At 43.5% G+C, this 20212-nt stretch overlaps 1 protein-coding gene across 2 annotated transcripts in view; it reads right to left on the bottom strand.

The window, feature by feature from the left end:
• The window catches only part of NIPAL2 (NIPA like domain containing 2), a 61685-nt gene extending 42266 nt beyond the window's left edge, over positions 1-19419 (bottom strand). The window contains exons 1-2 of one of the 2 annotated variants that reach the window (XM_045581377.1): positions 19162-19419; positions 656-724 (exon numbers count right to left, since the gene is read on the bottom strand). In XM_045581377.1, coding sequence (XP_045437333.1) covers positions 656-724; positions 19162-19272 — 180 coding nt within the window. In that variant the 5' untranslated portion in view covers positions 19273-19419. The remainder of the gene's footprint in view (positions 1-655; positions 725-19161) is intronic. The other variant, XM_036436770.2, reaches the window with a different exon arrangement.
• Positions 19420-20212: the final 793 nt, after the last annotated feature.

Genomic DNA, 20212 nt, shown 5'->3' with positions numbered 1-20212 from the left:
AGATGTCAAAATAAACATAATTGAAGTTAATAAATTACTAAAGAGAAACCTTTTGAAAAGAGATTCATTTTATAAGTCAAAGTAGCAGTCACAATGAACACGCCATGGCAGATGCTTCGGTAGCAGGGGTTACGTTGGGGGAGTCTTCCTTATATCTGGCTTGAGTATTTCTCTGTACTTTAAACATATAAATTCCTGAAAAACAGGCCATTGAAGAAAGCTCCATTTCCTTATGGATTTTATGAAAACTGAACTTTTTTTATTGCAAAGTATGTACAATTCTAGATTACTTAAAAAAATGTAAAGACAATAATAAAAGTACTAGAAGAAAACACAGAGCATTAAAGAAAATCTTAGCTTATGCCAAGACTATGAATATCTTTCTAAGTGTGGTACAAATTCATAAGCCACCTACACACCTTGCCTAGGGTATACAATATTATCAAGAAGACCACAAAAGCATTTATTTCTTTTAAAATCAGAAGAAAACATGACTGTAATCCAGTTGGATTAAATTTCTCTTTATATTGGTGAGTTCATAAAACATAATTTTAATATTTTTAATGGAGGAAGAGCCCAAGAAGGCAAAAGTGCCCATGGCCCATTAAGTCATGTGCTAGAAAAATTCAAAATTAGGAAAACAAGCTCTTCTTACCTGAATATTCAGGGAAATGCTTATGACCAAGTTTCCTAAAACAGCCAGCAAAACTCCATAAAGGTGAAACTGAAAAAGAAAATGTTTTATTTAAATGGTGCACTAAATAGCATTTGCAAGATATTTACTAAACAAACAAACAGAAAAAAATAGGTTGATACATTTATTCCTTTGTTCATTCAGCAAATATTTACTTGGCATCCATTTGGGAGGGTTGTTTGAAACATGAATAATGACTTTATTAGGATTAGTAGCCCATCTTTACTTTCTCAGACTCTCAGTAGCGAACATCCCTTAGTCCTTCTTTTATATTGTCATGAGTATCATTAGGATCTATAAATAGATGGCAGATTCTCTGAGGAAAGAGAACCATGTCTAAGGCTTCTATTGGGTCTTTGATATCATCTACTATACAAAATCAGAGGATTGAATGAAACTTGCTTGGACATATGTACAGTGGTTTAAAACAAGAACTATATAGGTTAAAAAATTATTTCTTTTGCATTGCCCAAGATGTTTACTATAGATAGTGCATCTATTACATGATGACTTCAAAAGATACATTAGCAGCTCCGATCTAAATACAAAGGTATAATATCTTCTAGCATTATAAATTGCTATGATTTAAGGAATTTCCCCCCTCGCTTCAACTTCCAAGGAGTTGTTTGAATTTCAAATGAACATTACAACCATAAGGAACCTTTTTTAGAATGCAAAATGTCTTTGAAGTGTTAGAAGTTTATAGAAGCTGAAGTGAAACTCAGTATTTTGAAAAAAATGAAGCAAAAAAAGTTAAAAACCCATTTAATAGTTGATATATAATATCCATAGTCTTTGATCAGTTAAGAATTTTCTTTTCCTAAAATAGGCAGTTGGCAATCATTTTGATCACTATTCCTCATGGGGAACAATCGTATCATAATACAATGTGCTATTTCCATGTTTTTGATTTCCATTTAAATGCATTTGGCAGCAATCAGGAAAATAAAGATTCAGATGAAGTTTGGGATTGAATGAAAAATTATGAAAATCTCCAAAAGTTATAAAAGAGAAATGATAAATAGAAATAACATTCCTTAATCATTCACTGCATAGTTTAAATGCCACCAGGGCAAGTGTTTAGAAATTGGTAGCAGCATTTGGCAATGATTTCTTGGATATGACACCAAAAGCATGGCAACAAAAGAAAAAAACAGATAAATTGGACTTCATCAAGATTAAAATCTTTTATGCCTCAAAGGACACTCTTAACAGAGTAAAGAGATGACCGACATGTGAGAAAATATTTACAACTCATATATCTGATAAAGATTGATATCTAGAATATATAAAGAACTCCTATAAGTCAACAACAAAATAAACAATTCAATTTACAAATGGGCAAAGGACTTGAGTAGCTATTGTTTCTAAGACAATATAAAAATGGCCCATAGGCACATGAAAAGATGCTTAATAATCCTAATCATTAGGGAAATGCCAATTAAAACCACAATGAGCTATCACTTCACACCCATTAGGATATCTAAAAAAAAAAGAAAAGAAAAAAAAAAAGAAAAAAAAAAAAAAGAAGAAGAAGAAGAAAAGAAAAAACAAGTGTTGGGAAGGGTGTGGAGAAATTGGAACCCTGTACTTTGCTGCTGGGGATGTAAAATGGTACAGCTGCTGACCTCACACCATGGACAAAAAATAACTCAAAAGACCTAAATGTAAGGGCCCAAACTACAAAAAAAACTCAAGAGAAAACATAGGAGTAAATCTTCATGACTTTGGACTTGGCCATGTTTTATTCTTACTGATAAAACATCAGAAATATAAGCAACAAATGAGAAAATATTTGGACCTCATCAATATTAAAAACTATTTTATTTCAAAAAACACTATCAAGAAAGTGAAAAAACACATCATAAAATAGTAGAAAATATTTGTAAATCATATATCTAATAAAGGAGTTGTATCTAGAACATATACGAGACCAGTGCTCTAACCCCTGAGCTACGGAGCCTGTATCTAGAACATATAAAGAACTCTTACTACTCAATACTAAAAAGACAACCCAAATAAAAATGAGCAAAGGATCTGAATAAACATTTCTATAAAGAAGACAAATGTCTTATAAGCACATGAAAAGATGTTCAAGATCATCAGCTATCAGAGAATGCAAACCAAAACCATAGTGATATACCAGCTTGATACCAAGTAAGACGGCTAACACAAAAAGCCAGATAATAACTAGTGTTAGCAAGAATGTAGATAAATCAGAACCTCATAACACTGCTGATGGAGACATAAAATGTAAAAGCACTTTGGAAACAGTGGCAGTTCCTCAAAAAGTTAAGCATGGACTTTCCATTTGACTCAGCAATTCCACTCTAGGTACATATCCCAGAGAAATGAAAACATATGTCAACACAAAAACCTGTACAACAAGCATTCATAGTGTCATCTATATATATAAAAGCCTAAGCAACAGGTCAACCTTTTGACCAGAAGCTATGAGGTGCATTGACCACCAGGGGGCTCAACACAGGAGCTGCCCAGCTGCTGTGACTTGGCAGCTGCAGTTTTCGGGTGATGCACCTGGAACCAGAGAGAAGGGAGCCCGATTCTGGAGGGTGTCACCCGAGAACCGCCCTCTCACAATCTGGGATCTCTTGGGGGATGCCAGAGAGCTTGTTTTGGCCAATCTCTGGAGGCCAGGTCGAGGGACCCCACTGGTACACGAATCCATGCACCAGGCCTCTAGTTATGCATAACAGTGCAAAGTGGAAATGACTCAAACGTTCATCACCTAATGAACAAGCAAAATGTAGTACATTCATACAATGAATATCATTCAGCAACAAAAAGGAATGAAGCACTGTATGTATGCTACGGCCTAGGTAAGCCTTGAGAAGTTTATGCTAAGGGGAAAAAAGGCTAGTCACAAAGCCCACATATCCTATGACTCCGTTTATGTGAAAGGTCCAGAACAGGCAAATCTATAGAGATAGAAAACAGATTTGTGGTTGCCTAGGGTTGGGAAGGATGGGAGGCTAAAGGGTGGAGGGTTTCTTTCTGAGGTGATGAAAATGTTCTAAAATTATTGCGGGGATGGCTGCACAGCTCTATGAATATCCTAAAACTAGTGAATTGTACCCTTTAAAAGAGGAATTGGATAGGATGGGAATTATATTTTAAAGAAGTTGTTATAAAAATAAAATAATTTTGAAAACCCAAAACATTTACATCTTTGTTTTTTGCCCTGAGAAATAAAATGGCACAGATGTAGCTATCTGTGTGTCAGTCTCTTCCTGGCTGCAGTGTGGAGGATGGACCTGCAGGAAGCAAGAACAGGGATCAGGAAGACCAATTCCAGGAAGGAGACTTCAGGAGTTCAGAGAAGTAGGTAGGGGCAGTGAAGACAGTTAATTACACCAGGGCCATGAAGTAACAATATTCACACTCTTAGCTGCCAACGTTGGCAACAACCTGAAATATGCAATGCTTTTCAGATTACTGAGTGGGTTGGACTATCCTTACCACTAATCTCCTTGCCCTTTTATGTAACTGAGTTGTTTGCCACACTAACCCAAGCTGAGTTCAAACTAAAACCCCTATGTGAAAAGAAGAAAAAGGTTCAGTCAGGAACAGATTTTATATATATATATAAAATTGATTTCAGAGAGGAAGAGGGAGAGAGATAAAAACACAAAAAATAAAGAGAAGAGATAAAAACACAACATACAGATGATGTATTATAGAATTATACACCTAAAGCCTACACAATTTTATTAACTAATGCCACCACAATAAATTAAGTGAAAATAAAATAAAGAAGCCAACCACAAGAAGGACAATGAGAGAGAATCATTGACTGGCTGCCTCCTGCAGGCCCCGAAAGGGGATTGAGCCCGAAACCCGGGCATGTGCCCTGACTGGGAATCGAACCGTGACCTCCTGATCTCCTGGCTCAAAGGTTAACTGCTCAACCACTGAGCAACACCAGATGGGCAAACAGATTTTTAATTTATCTTGCTTACTGTATGCTGAAAGGTTATTGCCTTTCTTTTTTAATTATTTATTTATGTAAAGTAATTTATTTGTTTGTCCCTCCATCCATCCATCCATCCATCCACCCATCCATCTAAGTCAAGAAATAGTTATTGAGCACCTGCTACAACTATGAGTTCCAACTATGGGCATACAGCAGAGAACAAGTTAGACTCCGCTCTCAAGTAGTTTACATTCCTTGGAAACAGATCAGCAACGAACAAACAAGAACATACATCTAGTAAAAACTGGAAGACAAACATACAGTAATGCCATAGAGGGTGCGAGGTGGTGGCCCAAGAAGGCCTCTGCGGGAGTGCCAGGAAGCAGCCACTACGGGGAGGAGGAGGGAAGAGCAGTCCAGCCCAGGGAACAGCTCGCTCACTGTTCTGCCTGCAGATTCTGGAGTTTGTGCCCTAAAACATTCCTCTGGAGATATCCAGGGGCTGGAATCTGACCCTTTCTTTTGAGAGGCTCAGAGCAGCATCCATCTTGAACTACTACGATGGTGCCCGTGTGAAATGGTTTGAGACAAGTGTTTTCCAATCCTTTTTATGGATGCAAGATTTTAATACTCCTGACAGCTGTGTCTTCCCACTTTGCAGTCACACTCTAAGGCATTTTCTCCTTGATGGTGTTCTCTCTCTGTTGCTTTTGTTGTTTGTTTGTTGTTTTTTCATTGTCCTTCTTGTGGTTGGCTCCTTTATTTTATTTTCACTTAATTTATTGGGGTGGCATTAGTGAATAAAATTGTATATGTTTTTGGTGTACAATTCTATAATATATCATCTGTGTGTTGTATTATATTATGTGTCCATCACCCCAAGTCAAGTCTCCTTCCATCACCATTTATTCCCCCTCCATTTACTCTCTTCAACTTCCTTTCCCTTTGGTAATCACAATACTGTTGTCTTTAATAATTTTTGCCTATGCGTTAAACACACACATACCCACCCACACACAAACTCATAAACACAGACAACTGTATGGTTATTGCCTTTCTCTCCTGAGAATGTCTCATGACACTGAATCCAAATCTGGTGATTTAAAGCCAGCAAAGAAGGTCAGGGTTACATCACACACACACACACACACACACACACACACACACACACACACATTTTTTTAAAATAAACCTTAAAACCTAGGTAGGAAAGCCCAACATATTGCCTTCCAATACAACTAAGAACTATTACATTTTTTTTCTTTTACTCTGGTACACATTTACTTACATAACTGTACATTCATTATTTTTAAAAACTGAACTCCACTGAGGATAAACCTTACCAAGCTTACTAAGAAGCCATTATGGTTTTGCTCTTGAGAAATTTGTTTCAGCAGAACAAATTTATGAGGAAAGTAATACATTTAATAACACATCCTCTGGGGGGCTTTTAACACTTTGTTGAAAGGAGAGCAACAATAGTCAAGAAAGGTGAGTCATCAGTTAAGGAAGTCTTAAACTTGGTTCTACTACAGAACAAATCAATCCCATATAATGGAAAGGGAACCTTTGAAACAAGGACAGACATTCTGAACACTATTGTTTGCATTCAGATCAATATATGCTCCCCTGAGTGTCACATTTTGTAAGAACATTGTCATCATCATAATTTTAAGTTTTTTGTTTTGTTTGTTTTGTTTTTTTACAGAGAGGAAGGGAGATGGATAGTTAGAAGCATGGATGAGAGAGAAACATCAATCAGCTGCCTCCTGTATATGCCCTACTGGGGATGTGCCTGCAACCAAGGTACATGCCTTTGACCAGAATTAAACCTGGGACCCTTCAGTCCACAGGTCGATGCTCTATCCACTGAGCCAAACCTGGTCAGGGCAAAAATCTGTAAGCTTTTGTTCCCAACAAAGCAGACAGCAGGCTGCCTTTTGCAGGGCCAGTCCAGGGTTTGGAAGAGACTTCCTACCCTAAAGCTGGAAACTTGAGAGCTGGCTGATCAAGCTAAAGGTGGCTGTGACAGAAGGGAACACAGTGCACCTGCCTTCCAAACAGCCTTGGCACAGTCAGAGCTCTTCAAGTCCAGAGCCTAAAGCCATAAAGAACCCCCAGAATTCACAGAGTTTTCTGAAATTTAATGAGATATTAGCAACACTAAATGGCTTCTAGGGCTCAATGCAGCATTGCACTCACATACCATCCCCTTTTTCCTAAATCCACACGTCTTTGCCACACGTGACTGGGTTCCTGCAGTACATGTCCCCTCTGAAAGCAATGACTGCCTTGAATATGAATATTTTGCCAGATCCATTCCCCTGGAGGCTGAACTCTATGGTCCATGTCAGGACCCAGCCACGGGGAGAGTTTCTGCCTCCGTATGGGGGAGGGACCATGACATTGCCAATAACTGGTAGACCTCTGCCAGACTCCCATGGCCCTCCTCACCCCCCCCAGACCAAATCTTTCTGACAGCAAGGCAGGGATCCAGTCCAAGTTGCCTACAACTGTGGGGCATTGTTACGTGGGCTCTGCATTGCCTCTCAAGGGCCAGTCTTTATAGCCAAGATAATACCTCCTAACCCCAAGCCCCCCGTTCCTGGCTAAATTCTCACATCCTGCTGATCCAGCAGCCACATCCCAACACACTCCAAGGCCAGCCTACATATGACACCCACAGAACTTACCAGTGCTGATTGTGACTTGGGTCTGCAAGTGTCTTTCATAAAAATAATAAAATGGTCTGTGTGTGTATGGGCACAGAGAATCACAGGTTTCTCTACTGCTGTGACTCAGGCTGCCATATCCAAAGGTGTATGACAATATTGCCTTCTCCTCTTTGGCTCTTTTACAATTACATATCTGTACTAGCATGTCAGTCCTGGAGGCTAACCATAAAGTGTCCATCAGGTAGTATAAGACAGCAGTGTCACACCAGTCCTTCAAATGTTGTTTTTCAAGTATTTCTAAAGCATTCTCTACCCTCCCACACCTCTCCCTCTCTTTTCTCTCTCCCAAATTATGTAGCTACCTTTGGAGGACACAATCCATGTTTTCTGATTTCTTTGACATCACTTCCCAACACAGCTCTGTGGAGAAGGGCTCTCTGCTTATGATTTGTATCAAGTAGAATGTTGCCTGCATCCAGGCCCTTATTGAGCTGATCAAGCTTAAGAAGGCTGTGACAAAAGGGAACACAGTGCACTTGCCTTCCAAACAGCCCTGGGACAGCCAAAGCTCTGTAAGTCCAGAGCCTAACGCAATAAAGAACCCCCAAAATTCATAGGGTTCTTCTTGAACTTCAATGAGATATTGGGAATGCTGAATGCCTTCTAGGACTCAATGCAGCATTGCACTCACATACCATTATCTCTTAGGACCCTGGTCTGCAAACTGTGGCTCTCGAGCCACATGCGGCTCTTTGGCCCCTTGAGTGTGGCTCTTCCACAAAAATACCACGGCCTGGGCCAGTCTATTTTGAAGAAGTGGCATTAGAATAAGTTTAAAAAACTTGGCTCTCCAAAGAAATTTCAATAGTTGTACTGTTGATATTTGGCTCTGTTGACTAATGAATTTGCTGATCACTATAGGAGATTCCTGCCCACTACACAGGTGGTTGCTGATGGTAAAAAAAAAAAAAAAAAATATTGCTAATCAGGTAGAGGCAAGACAGGGACTGAGCCAGGGACACTGCCTTAGCCAGCTGGTTCTCTTGGTAGGAAAGCAGGCCTTTCTACCTCAATAGAAGTCCTTTTTGAAGTCACTGCTTAGAGATGATGTTAACTAAGATGTTTTGAAGGAGCTGATGGCTCATGTGCTCTCACAAAGACAAGGAAGGCTAAACACGGAGCTGCATTTCAGCGGTTGCTCCTGGGAGATAAAATACGGAGGATAGGTCATAGATGCATTGGGAGGGGTGCTAACCTGAGAGTTTCCCAAGAAGATATTCATCCACAGGAGGAGAAATGAAGCCCACCTGGTGGGCTCTGATTTAGGGCCACGTAGTTAACTATTTCTTTTGGTCACAGGACCCTCTTTCATCCAGCCCTTCCCAAGCATTCCCATGTTCTTTGGGGACACCAAGCCCAGTAAGCCTAGGTACATCTAGCCTTGGTGACTGGTACAGCAAAGGACATGGACCTAACCTCATTTAGTCAGACTAAAGCCCGAGTAGGTTGAGAAAGTTGAGCTTTCTCTTCTGGAAACTGTAGGGTAGAGCAGTAAGCCTACTAAACATGGGATCCATGGCCCTGAGGAACAAAAGTGAAGAGGAGCGTGAGAGACTGTTAAAGCCTCTGAATGAAGGCTTAGGTGAACCCATATTTCTTCTGGCCTTTTATGTCATCCACATGGATTAATTTCTTTGATTATTTAAGCCAGTTAATGTCAAATTGGAGGTTTTCTGTGACTTGCAAATGAAGCCTCTTAACTTACAAAGCATTCTTGGAAACACAGTGCACCTGCCTTCCGAACAGCCCTGGAACAAGCACAGAGCCAGAAGGAAGAGGGACTCCTACAGCTAAAGAAGGAAGGCCGGGGCCCAAGTTATGGAAAGAAAAAACCACCTGGGAGGTGCAGAGTAGGTGATGTAAGACACCAGTGTGTCTGCGGGCGGGCGAGCAGGCAGCAGGGCGTTCACTTTAGGCAGAGCTTTTCATGCCCTGCCAAGGCCAGGGCGGGCCCCTGAGGAGCCGTGCCAGGACAAACACAATCATCAGTGAGGTGCGGAGTGCATAACTAAACATATGTTAGCCATGCGGGGAGTGACACAAGTTCCAGGCAGGTGACAGGGGAGGCACATGTCTCACAGGTGTGCACACGGTAAGAATTACATGGAGGGGCAGTGGAGCATTAGCTGCCAGTCCCCAGGCAATTATGACACTCCCGTGACTCAGGATAGACTGGGAACACAGGGGTGGTGGGGGCAGGTTATAAAGTATAAACTGGCCCTGGCTGGTGTGCTCCAGTGGTAGACCATTGGCCTGTGCACAAAAGCACTGCGGTTTCCATTTCAGTCAAGGACACAGACCTGGGTTGCAGGCTCATTCCTTGGCCTAGTCAGAGTGTGTGCAGGAGGCAACAAACAATTGATGTGTCTTTCTCACATTGATGTGCCTGTCTCTCTCCCTCCCTCCCTCTTTCTCACTCTCCCTCTCTCCCTCTCCCCCCCCCCTCTTGTTTCTCTCCCTCTCTTCCTCTCTCCTCTCTCTCCTCTCCCCTCTCTCTCTCTCTCATTCCCTTCTACACTCTGAAAAAGCAATGGAAAAAATATCCTCAGGTGAGGATTAACAAAAATCAAACAAACAAAAAAGGTCTAAACTGAACAAAGGAATTTTGGACTTTCAAGAAAACAAACAAACAAAAAACAACCCAAGCTAAAATAAACTACAGTTGGTGTCTGAAGATGTGATCCCACCACTGCCACCAAAATATCCGCCAGCTGTTCCCATATCCCCACCCCAGAGGCCCGGAAAGTGCTAAAAGGCCTGTGAGGAACCCTTGCTTTAGTACTTCAAGACGAGTTTTCCAATTAGAAGATTAATTGGGAAGTGTTCTGGAATGTGAATTCACCTGAAGAGGGAAGGGGAGGCAAACATCAAAGGGAGTGAGAAAGGTATGAGGCATAGCGAAAGCAGTGATTTTAGACAAAAGAAAGCAACCCCTCATCAAATCACGGATACATTCACTTCTAATTTCCACTTGTCACCAGCTAAGACCAATGACTAATTATTAGAAGTACTACACCTTTTATGACATTTTCTTATCATCTAGGTGGGCTGCAATCTGTTACTAATAGCTAGTACTTATGAGGGCTCTTTGTGTGCAGAGCACTTTGCTGAGTATTCGACACACATTCTCTTATTTTATTCCTACACCATCTCTATAGGCACGTAGTGTAATTATCATTTTAACTTCAATAGAGAAAGCTGCAATTAGGGGAAATTAAGGAACTTGCTAACACATCCAGGAAAAAGACGGAGCTTTAAAACTGCACGAGACAAGAACAAAGAGGGTATCTTGGAGGGAATGCCGACCGTGCCACGGTAAGCTCTCAAATGCCAATTTGAACCATGACCAACATTTTAAAAAGAAAGGATTTACATAATTCCAGAAGCAAATAAAATACGTACGGCGTAGCATTTCCCACGCTATCTGGATAAAACATGTGAGCTGAACAGTTATGGCAAGGCCAACATTATTTTTAAACTTTTTAAAATTGTAAAACAGATACAGACAACTGCAAGGAGGATGATATACGTAGATGAATGAAATGAATTATTATAAGGCAAACACCCTTATCACACCATCCAGATCGAGAAACAGGAATAGGGCAACCAGCCAAGGCCCTCCCTTTGCCCCATCTCATCACATCCCCCCCTTTCTGAAAGGGACCATGGCCTGACTGTATGGCAATCACTCCCTTGCGTTTCCTTAGAGTTCTATCACCCAAGTCTGCATCCTGAAATACTGCAATTGAAGGTTGTCTTTTTTCTGATTGAACTGCTAGGTCTATTTTATTTCATTTGTTTCATATTATTTAATTTTTAAAAACAGTTTTGTTTCTTTTTTAAAAACATTTTTATTGATTTTTTACAGAGAGGAAAGTAGAGGGCTAGAGAGTTTAGAAACATTGATGATAGAGACATCGATCAGCTGCCTCCTGCACACTCCCTACTGGGGATGTGCCCGCAACCAAGGTACATGCCTTTGACCAGAATCGAACCTGGGACCCTTCAGTCCTCAGGCCGACGCTCTATCCACTGAGCCAAACTGGTTAAGGCTGTTTTATTTATTTATTTCTAAGTTGAATTTATTGGGGTGGCATTATTTAATACAATTATATAGGTTTCAGGGGTACAATTCTATATTCTATCATCTGTATATTGTATTACGTGTTCACTACAGCAAGTCAAGTTTCCTTCCATCACCATTTATCTCTCCTTTGTTTCTCCTACCTCTTCCTACTCCACTTTCCCTCTGGTAATCACTATACTGTTTTCTGTCTATGAGGTATGTGTTTGATGCTTAATCCTTTCCCCTTTATCATCCAGCCCCCCTACCCACACCCCTCTGACAGCTGTCGGTCTGTACTCTGTATCTGTGAGTCTGTTTCTGTTTTGTTTCTTAGTTTATTTTGTTCGTTAGATTTCACATATAAGTGAAATCATATGGTACTTGTCTTTCTCTGACTGGCTTATTTCACTTAGCATAATACTCTCCAGGTATTAGAATACTCTCACTCGTACAATCATGAAAGGCAAAACTTTTCCCTCTTTCTTTCTTTCTTTCTTTCTTTCTTTTTCTTTTTTTAATGGCTGAGTAGTAGTTCAATTTGTAAATGTACCACAACTTTTTTTTATCCATTCATTTTCTGATGGGCACTTGGGCTGCTTCCAAATCTTGGCTACTGTAAATAATCTGCAATGAATATAGGAGTATGTATATCCTTTCAAATTAGCGCTTCAGGTTTCTTCAGATACATTCCCAGAAGTGGAATCACTTAGCGAACCCTCGTGCACTATTGGTGGGAATGCAGATTGCTGCAGCCACTATGGAAAGCAGTGTAGAGTTAACTCAAAAAATTACAAAATGGGACAGCTAGGTCTATTTTAATCTACAGGTTCTCTCTCCGTTCATTCTCTCCCTTTGTTTTTCTTGTAAACATGATTTATGAGGAAACTGAGTCTTGTAAACCCCTAAACTGGCAAAGTTGCCCATAGCCTGAATTTTTCTGATTGCATCAATGCCAATATTCATACTAGTTCATATGAACCAAGCCAAGAGGATAGCAAGGTAGATTTAAACACCAACACCTGGTCTGCTAAATCCACAAGCGCATTAAAACGCTGTTCCTCCAACACAGCGGTTCTCAACCTTCCTAATGTCGTGACCCACGGGTTGAGAACCGCTAGCAGGGTCACCTAAGACCATCAGAAAACACAGGCATTTACATTACGATTCATTAACAGTAGCAAAGATAGTTATGAAGTAGCAACGACAATAATTTTCTGGTTGGGGGTCACCACAACATGAGGAACTGTATTAAAGGGTCAAGGCATTAGGAAGGTTGGGAACCACTGATCTAACAAGAACCATGGGATCTGACAGAGTAATCTGTTTCTCTCTTCCCTCTTCTTGCTGCCTTACACACACTGCTCACAGAATAGCTGGTAAAGGGATGTGCTTGTTGTATACATAAGGCAAAAAAATAAATAAATAAATAAACCAATATGCATTAAAAAAAAAAAAAAAAAAAAGGATTTTTCGTGGGAAGAAAATGGAGAGATTCAGCAACCTGTACCTGGCCCTTTGACCATTTGTAAGTTTTGGCACTTTCTTTCTTTAAGAGACAGTAAGATGCAGCTACCAGCCGAAAAGAGATAGATGGAGGGAAGGCAACATCAATAAAGGGGTGATATGAAACTCCACGCCATTTTTTTTTTTTTTTTAGAACTGTGAAAAGCCATATTCACCCCCTCCCCCCATTTACTCTCACCACCACATTCTTTTTAAGCCGGGGGTTTCTAAGCAATGGCCTTCAGGCACGGGATAAAAATAGCTTTGCAGTTAAACCTACTTGCTGTAAGAACTTAGGCAAGTTATTCAACGTGTTTCCTATGTGAACAGTGAGGATAATAGGGACCTTACGAGGTTGCTGGGGCTCCAATGAGATAATAGCTATAACGTGTCGCGTAGTAAATGCATAACAAATGTCCGTCTCTCTGCTCTGCCTCTTCCCTGCCAAGTTGTATCAGTTTTCCTTTAAAGATGTTGACTTTAAAGATTCAAGTCACCAAAAATCAAAAGTTCAAATAAAGGACATCAAACATTCTGAATTTTCATTCACTCTATGTGGGATGAACCTTTTGACAATGTTCTTGTGAATATATATTAAGCAATATGCTGTGCATAAATTTAAAGAACCGGTAGCAAAACCCTCCCCTTCACATTATTTCCCACATTCTTCTATCCCCTCTAAAACCTTGTTGATTTGGCATTAATTTTTTTTATTTTAGTTTTTAAGAATATATTTCTATTGATTTCAGAGAGGAAGGGAGAGAGACAGAGATAGAAACATTAATGATGAGAGAGACGCATCCATGGGTTGCTTCCTGCAAGCACCCTGACCAGGGCTGGGGATCAAGCTTGCAACCGAGGCATGTGCCCTTGACCAGAATCAAACCCAGGACCCTTCAGGCTGCAGACTGAAGCTCTACCCGCTGAACCAAACCGGCTAGGGCGGTTTAGCATTTGGAGAACTATTTCAAACCTAGTTTCACAGGTAAAGAAAGTGACGCTCAGAGTGACTTGCCCAAGAACACTCACCTAGTCAACAGCGAAGAATAGACAACAGTCTCTAACGCTGGTTGCAAATTGCCTATCGGGCCAATAGGTTAAAGCCGTGGTCGGCACGCTCATTAGACAACAGAACCAAATATCAACAGTACAACGATTGAAATTTCTTTGGAGAGCCAAATTTTTTAAACTTAAACTTCTCCTAAGGCCACTTCTTCAAAATAGACTCGCCCAGGCCTCGGTACTTTGTGGAAGAGCCACACTCAAGGGGCCAAAGAGCCGCCTGTGGCTCTCGAGCTGCAGTTGGCCGACCAAGTAGGGGTGTCGAACTCAATCAGAGAAGGGGCCAAAATCTAAAATCCAGCCTAAATCGTGGGCCGAATGGTTTACTGAACAGTCATAAACTGTCATTGTGATGGAAACGCAGCGGAGTGCAGTGATGACAGCGCGGTACGGGCCACATTGCAAGGCCTGGCGGGACGGATTTGGCCCGCGGGCCTTGTGTTTGACACATGTGGGCTAAAGGATGAGAGCAAAGATAGGGGCTTAAGTGGGGAGCACAGCTGTTCTAAACTGTCAACTCCAGCTCACGGTTACCACGTGGGAAAGAGGGCCAGGTGTCGCTAGGATGTCTAATATTTAAAGAGATCATGGAAACTTCCTAGATCGTCCATTCGTTTTTAAAGGTTGGCAATGCATTAAACATCTCCCAAACCTCTGTGTAAGTCTAACAAGACCTCTATGGGTGGGAAAGGATCCACAGTTGGCCAGTTTGAGGCCTCTGCATCCTGCTAACCCTAATTTAAATTTATTTAATTTAATTCTCTTTCTCAAACGCCCTTCTCGGAAAATCTTCACTGGTTCCCTATTGTCTACAAGATAAAACCCAAACTCCTTAACCAGTCCTGCAAGGCAATCCATGACTATACCTAACCCCCAAACTACATTTCCACCTCACAATTAGTCTTCCACTACAACCGGGATGGCCACTGACTTCTATTCCGGGAATAAAAATGCCCAGGCCACGTGAGCTGCTCCCTCATTCCCAGCCTTTTCCTTTTCTTGGAACGCCAACCACCTGTATCTCCCATCCATGAAATCCTGTCCATCTTCAGTGTCCAGCTCACATACCGCCTCTCCACAAAACATCTCTGATGGTCCCTGCCAAAAGCCACCTTGCTCTGAATCTCCAAAGACTTTATTTTACTCACTTGATACGCACCACATACTGCCTTGTTTTGAGTTACCTGCATAGCTCATTGCCCCAAACACCTAATACCATTCCTGGGAAGAAGGGTTTGAGTATGAAGATTACAGTAGCCTTCCCACCCCCTATCCACAGGTTTGCTGTTTGTGGTGTCAGTTACCGGCTATCAACTGTGGTCTGAAAATATCAAATAGAAAACTCCAGAAATAAATAATTTCTAAGTTTTTGGTTTTTAAAAAAATATATTTTATTGATTTTCCACAGAGAGGAAGGGAGAGGGATAGAGAGCTAGAAACGTCAATGAGAGAGAAACATTGACCAGCTGCCTCCTGCACACCCCCTACTGGGGATGTGCCCACAACCAAGGTACATGCCCTTGACCGGAATTGAACCTGGGACCTTTCAGTCGGCAGACCGACGCTCTATACACTGAGCCAAACCGGTTTCGGCAATAATAATTTGTAAGTTTTAAGCTTCATGCCATTCTGAGAACCCTCCTGGCTCCATCCCACTGGGGACACAGATCATCCCTTTGTTCCACGTATCCACGCTGTATACGCTCCCTGCCCAGTAGTCACCCTGTACCATCTTGGTTGTCAGATCAGCTGTGGCAGTATCCCAGCACTTGTGTTCAAGGCACCCTTATTTTACCTAACCATGGCCCCGAGTGCAAGAGTAGTGATGCTGACAACTCGGATATGCCAAAGGAAGTGCTTTCTTTAAATGAAAAGGTTATCAATTTAAAGGGCCGGAAAGGGGATGGGAGAGAAACACCTTATAAGCTGAGGTTGCTAAGCTCTATAGTAAGAATGAATTTTCTATTTGTGAAATTGTGAAAAAAGAAAAAGGAACTCATGCTAGCCCTAACCGGTTTGGCTCAGTGGATGGAGCATCGGCCTTCGGACTGAAGGGTCCCAGGTTCGGTTCCGGTCAAGGGCATGTACCTTGGTTGCGGGCACATCCCCAGAAGGGGGTGTGCAAGAGGCAGCTGATAGATGTTTCTTTCTCGTCGATGTTTCTAACTCTCTATCCCTCTCCTGTGCTCTCTTTAACAAATCAATAAAAATAATAAAAGAAAAGAAAATAAAAGAAACTCATGCTAGTTTGTGGTCTTACCCCAAACTGCAAAAGCTATGGCCACAGTTTTAGCGCTTTGTGGGCGGGAGAGACAAGGTAAGTTTCAATGGATGGCAATGGGGTGCAGCTGAAAGCACGGAGCCTCTGGGAAGATTTCAGCTAGGGATTGCCCGAACCTGTGACACAGGCATTTATTTCAAGTCAGAGGTAGTTACAATATTTTGAGAAAGTGACCACAATCACATAACTTTTAATAGCCAAGTGTATTAATAAAATTCTTCTATTTGGCTGTTAATGTTTGTCTCTGGCTGCGCTTAGTTTGTAAATTAAACTTTATCACAGGCATGTAAGTATAGGAAAAAACATAGTGTATAAAGGATTCGGTACTATCTGTGGTTTGAGGCATTCCCTGGGGGGTCCTGGAACATAACCCCACAGGACGGAGGGAGACTGCTGTGTGCTGACTATCCTTCCAGTGCTTCGTACAAAACAGGGAGCGCAGTCACCATTTTAGATCCGTGGGTCCTTTTATACGGCCATGCAGAAAATATCTCTGCAGCGCTCCACTGCATCCACACTTGTATAGGCAGGCCTCGCGTCCCCGGCTCCCCAGAACATTTCCCCCACGCCTACTCTCCCCCCACTACTTTCTGCTTGCTTTGGGGATTCCTCCTTTAAGGTTCTCAGATCTTCCCCCGAGACAACACTCATTCTAGGGGCCACTGTTACGCATTCATCTCTCACAGAAATGGTTTCAGAGGAGTTGTCTTTTTCTGGGAGTGAGGCTAATTAATCCGATCTGATGGCTATCGCTGGAGGGACACGGAGAGCTGGGCTTGCAGTAAACAGCCGCTGTCCAAATATTTAAGTTGTGATAAAACTGATTAAACCTTGGCTTTCCAGTAACCAAGGCTAATTTTGAGTAAAGTTTTATTTCACATTTTGTTTTTCTTCAGCCACCCTCATTTTCAGCCTTTTATTTTTAGTTAGGTCAAAAATAATAATAATAATAAAATAAAATAAAATAAAAAGAAGAAGAAGAAAAATTAAACTCCATTTTACTTTTATTGGCCTGGCTAGCACTAGAGGCATTCAATAAAACGTTGGCCAAATGAATAAAGAAATCGATTTTTTACTTTTGCTTCAAAACAAATGCAATTACTGAAAGGGTAACATATTGACAGTCTTATAAGACAGCCTAAATTTGCACAATAATGGGAAAAGTGGACATGGTCTTACCTCAAACTAGCTGTAGTTTAAATGCCAGCCGAGTAATTTCAATGGGCCTATTTTGGGTACAGCCTTTCGAGCCTGTATAAATATATGGTCAAAGGCAAGTCGAGAGTTGCAAACAAAGTCCTCACATTTATGTCACAGGGTCATCTGCATTCAGAGAGCCAAGACAGTCTTGAATTCCAGGAAACATTAAATAAAGGAAGACTAGTGAGGACAGAGGCTTCCGCTGCGAACACAATGGTTTCTCCTGTTTTGGATGATGGCCCTGGTAGCTCACAGGTACTTAACACTCTAATTTCTTTACCAAAAGAGAAAAAGCCATTCCTAAACTCTTTTTAGGAGTGCTTCTCCCATAAGCACTTTATAACACGCCCATAACATATACTAGCATTAGCATAATATAACATGTCCTCAAAGAACTTCCCACAGAAAGCCACTTTCTTCCAACTCCTTTGAGTAGGAGAGAGGAGACAGGGAATAGGTTACATCAGCTAATCAAGAGGCTGTGGGCCCCACATTCATCCTGTTTCGGTATATTTGGCGGTAAGACTTAAAGCAACGCTCTTCTCTCTGTGGAAAGTGACTGTGAGCACGCTTCCTTTGTCCTTACATAAATAATCCTGTGTTCAATTTTTGAAAATGATATTTCAACATTTCAGAAACTGACGTTCAAAACACTTTTTTACGCGTACAAGGATCCCAGACATCTATTGGTTAAAAAAACCTGCTTTAGACCAACAGCAACAAATGGCTAGATCGTTGTAGAATAAAAGGACCCACGAATTAGTTCAAGAACCAGAACAAAGTAAGGCGGGAGGGAGGAAGCCTGCAATCCACTCTCTCAGACCACTTGTGCCCACTAGCGAAGGTCACAGCAGCCAGAGCGGGGCCCTCAGAGCCCCCTTTTCCTGACCTCAAACCAAGCCCCAAGTTCAAGGGCAGCCCCGAACCCCTCGCTGATGTTAAATGTTTATCTGCGGGGTAACCTGGTGCTGTTTGGGCTGGCTATTCAGTGCTAAAGGGCCGGCGAGAAAGGAGAGAGCCAGGCAGGTGCCCCTGGGAGTCAGGTGCTCCCGCTCTGGGCCCTTCCTGAGCCCCTGCTTCTGAGGAGCTGTCACTGCTGCTGACTGTGACAGGATCTTGGGGGGATAGGGGTGGAGGAGGATTCACCACCGCACACCCCAAGAATCCTGCTGGGAGCCTAAACCAGTTTGGCTCAGCAGATAGAGCGTCAGCCTGCCAACTGAAGGTTCCAGGTTCGATTCCCGAACAAGGGCATGTACCTTGGTTTTGGGCACATCCCCAGTAGGGGGTGTGCAAGAGGCAGCTGATTGATGTTTCTAACTCTATGTCTCTTCCTTTCTGTAAAAAATCAATAAATTATATTTTTTTAAAAAGAGTCCTTCTGAGAGGAAAGGCAGATTCAGGCTGGAGGGGCCCAGGAATGACGCGCGGAGGTCAGAGCCGCAGACCTGTGCACCCCAGTGCCGGGGACTGGGGGGGGGGGGGAGGGGGACTGGTGCCCAGGGGTGGAAGCCGAGGGTACCCCGCCCGCTGTCCCCCTCCAGTGCAGTGACGTCAGCGCGTGCAGACCGGGCGCGGCGGGGCCACGTGGCTGCTGGGCGCTCCGATCCGGGAGCCGACGGGGGGTCGGGGGGGCGCGGAGCAGGGGCCCGCGGGGCGCCCCGGGCTGCGGGCGGCGGCCCTTACCTCGTTGCGGCGGTACCAGGCGCCCGACAGGGAGCCGTTGCCAGCGCCCGGCGCCCCGTACGTGAAGTTGCGGGCCAGCTCGTCCAGGGCGGCGCCCCCGGGGCCTGCCATGGGGCCGCGCTCCGCTGCGGCCGGGGCTCCCGCCTCCCGGGGCTGCGGCGCGGGGCTCGGACAGGAGGCGCCGCGCGGGCGCTGCCTCCTCCGCTTCCTGCTGCTGCCGCCGGCCGGGCGGGCGATCGGGGCCACCTGCTCCCGCCCGCCCCGCCCCCCGGGGCCACCTGGCTCCCGCCCCGCCCCGCCCGCAGGTGCGCCACCGCCCCGCCCCGCCCCACCCGCCCCCTCTACCCGCGGCGCCCGCTGGAGCCCCGCCCGCCCCGCATCCTGGGCCTCGGGCATCCCCCCGGGCCGGTCACCACGCCGGCTGGGGGTCCGCACCTGTCAGGGCAGCGCCGGGACCCTGGCCAGATGCCCGCCCGGCCCTGCTGCTGGGCGCCCAGTCCGTATTCGCGGGGTGGATGGGAAGGAAGGGAGACCCAGGCCGACCAAAGCAGCTACACCTTGGCCAGTCTCACCTGGCCATCCCAGCTCCCTGAAGCTCAGCAGTGCTTCTTACTTGTATTTTTTTTTTTAATATATTTTATTGATTTTTTTCACAGAGAGTTGAAGGGAGAGGGATAGAGAGCTAGAAACATCAATGAGAGAGATTCATCGACCAGCTGCCTTCTGTACACCCCCTACCAGGGATGTGCCTGCAACCAAGGTACATGCCCTTGACCGGAATAGAACCTGGGACCTTTCAGTCCGCAGGCCGACACTCTATCCACTGAGCCATACCAGATTCGGCTCACTTGCATTTTTAAATTGTTTGCATGTGGGAAAGTCACGAGTTCCCCAAGCGCTGTAAGCACCGGAGGATGAAGGTTGGGTGGATGACATCTCAGGGCCAACCCTGGAGAGAGGCTTCCTGCAATGACTGGGAGGACCTCCAGTGGGAGCAGGAAGACCCCAGCCTGTGCTCGGACCCGATGGGGTTTCCTGCAAAGGGAACCAG

The sequence above is a fragment of the Pipistrellus kuhlii genome, unplaced genomic scaffold (assembly GCF_014108245.1).
Source record: "Pipistrellus kuhlii isolate mPipKuh1 unplaced genomic scaffold, mPipKuh1.p scaffold_m20_p_14, whole genome shotgun sequence".
Taxonomy (NCBI): Eukaryota; Metazoa; Chordata; class Mammalia; order Chiroptera; family Vespertilionidae; genus Pipistrellus; species Pipistrellus kuhlii.
This window is presented reverse-complemented; position numbering and strand designations above follow the sequence as displayed.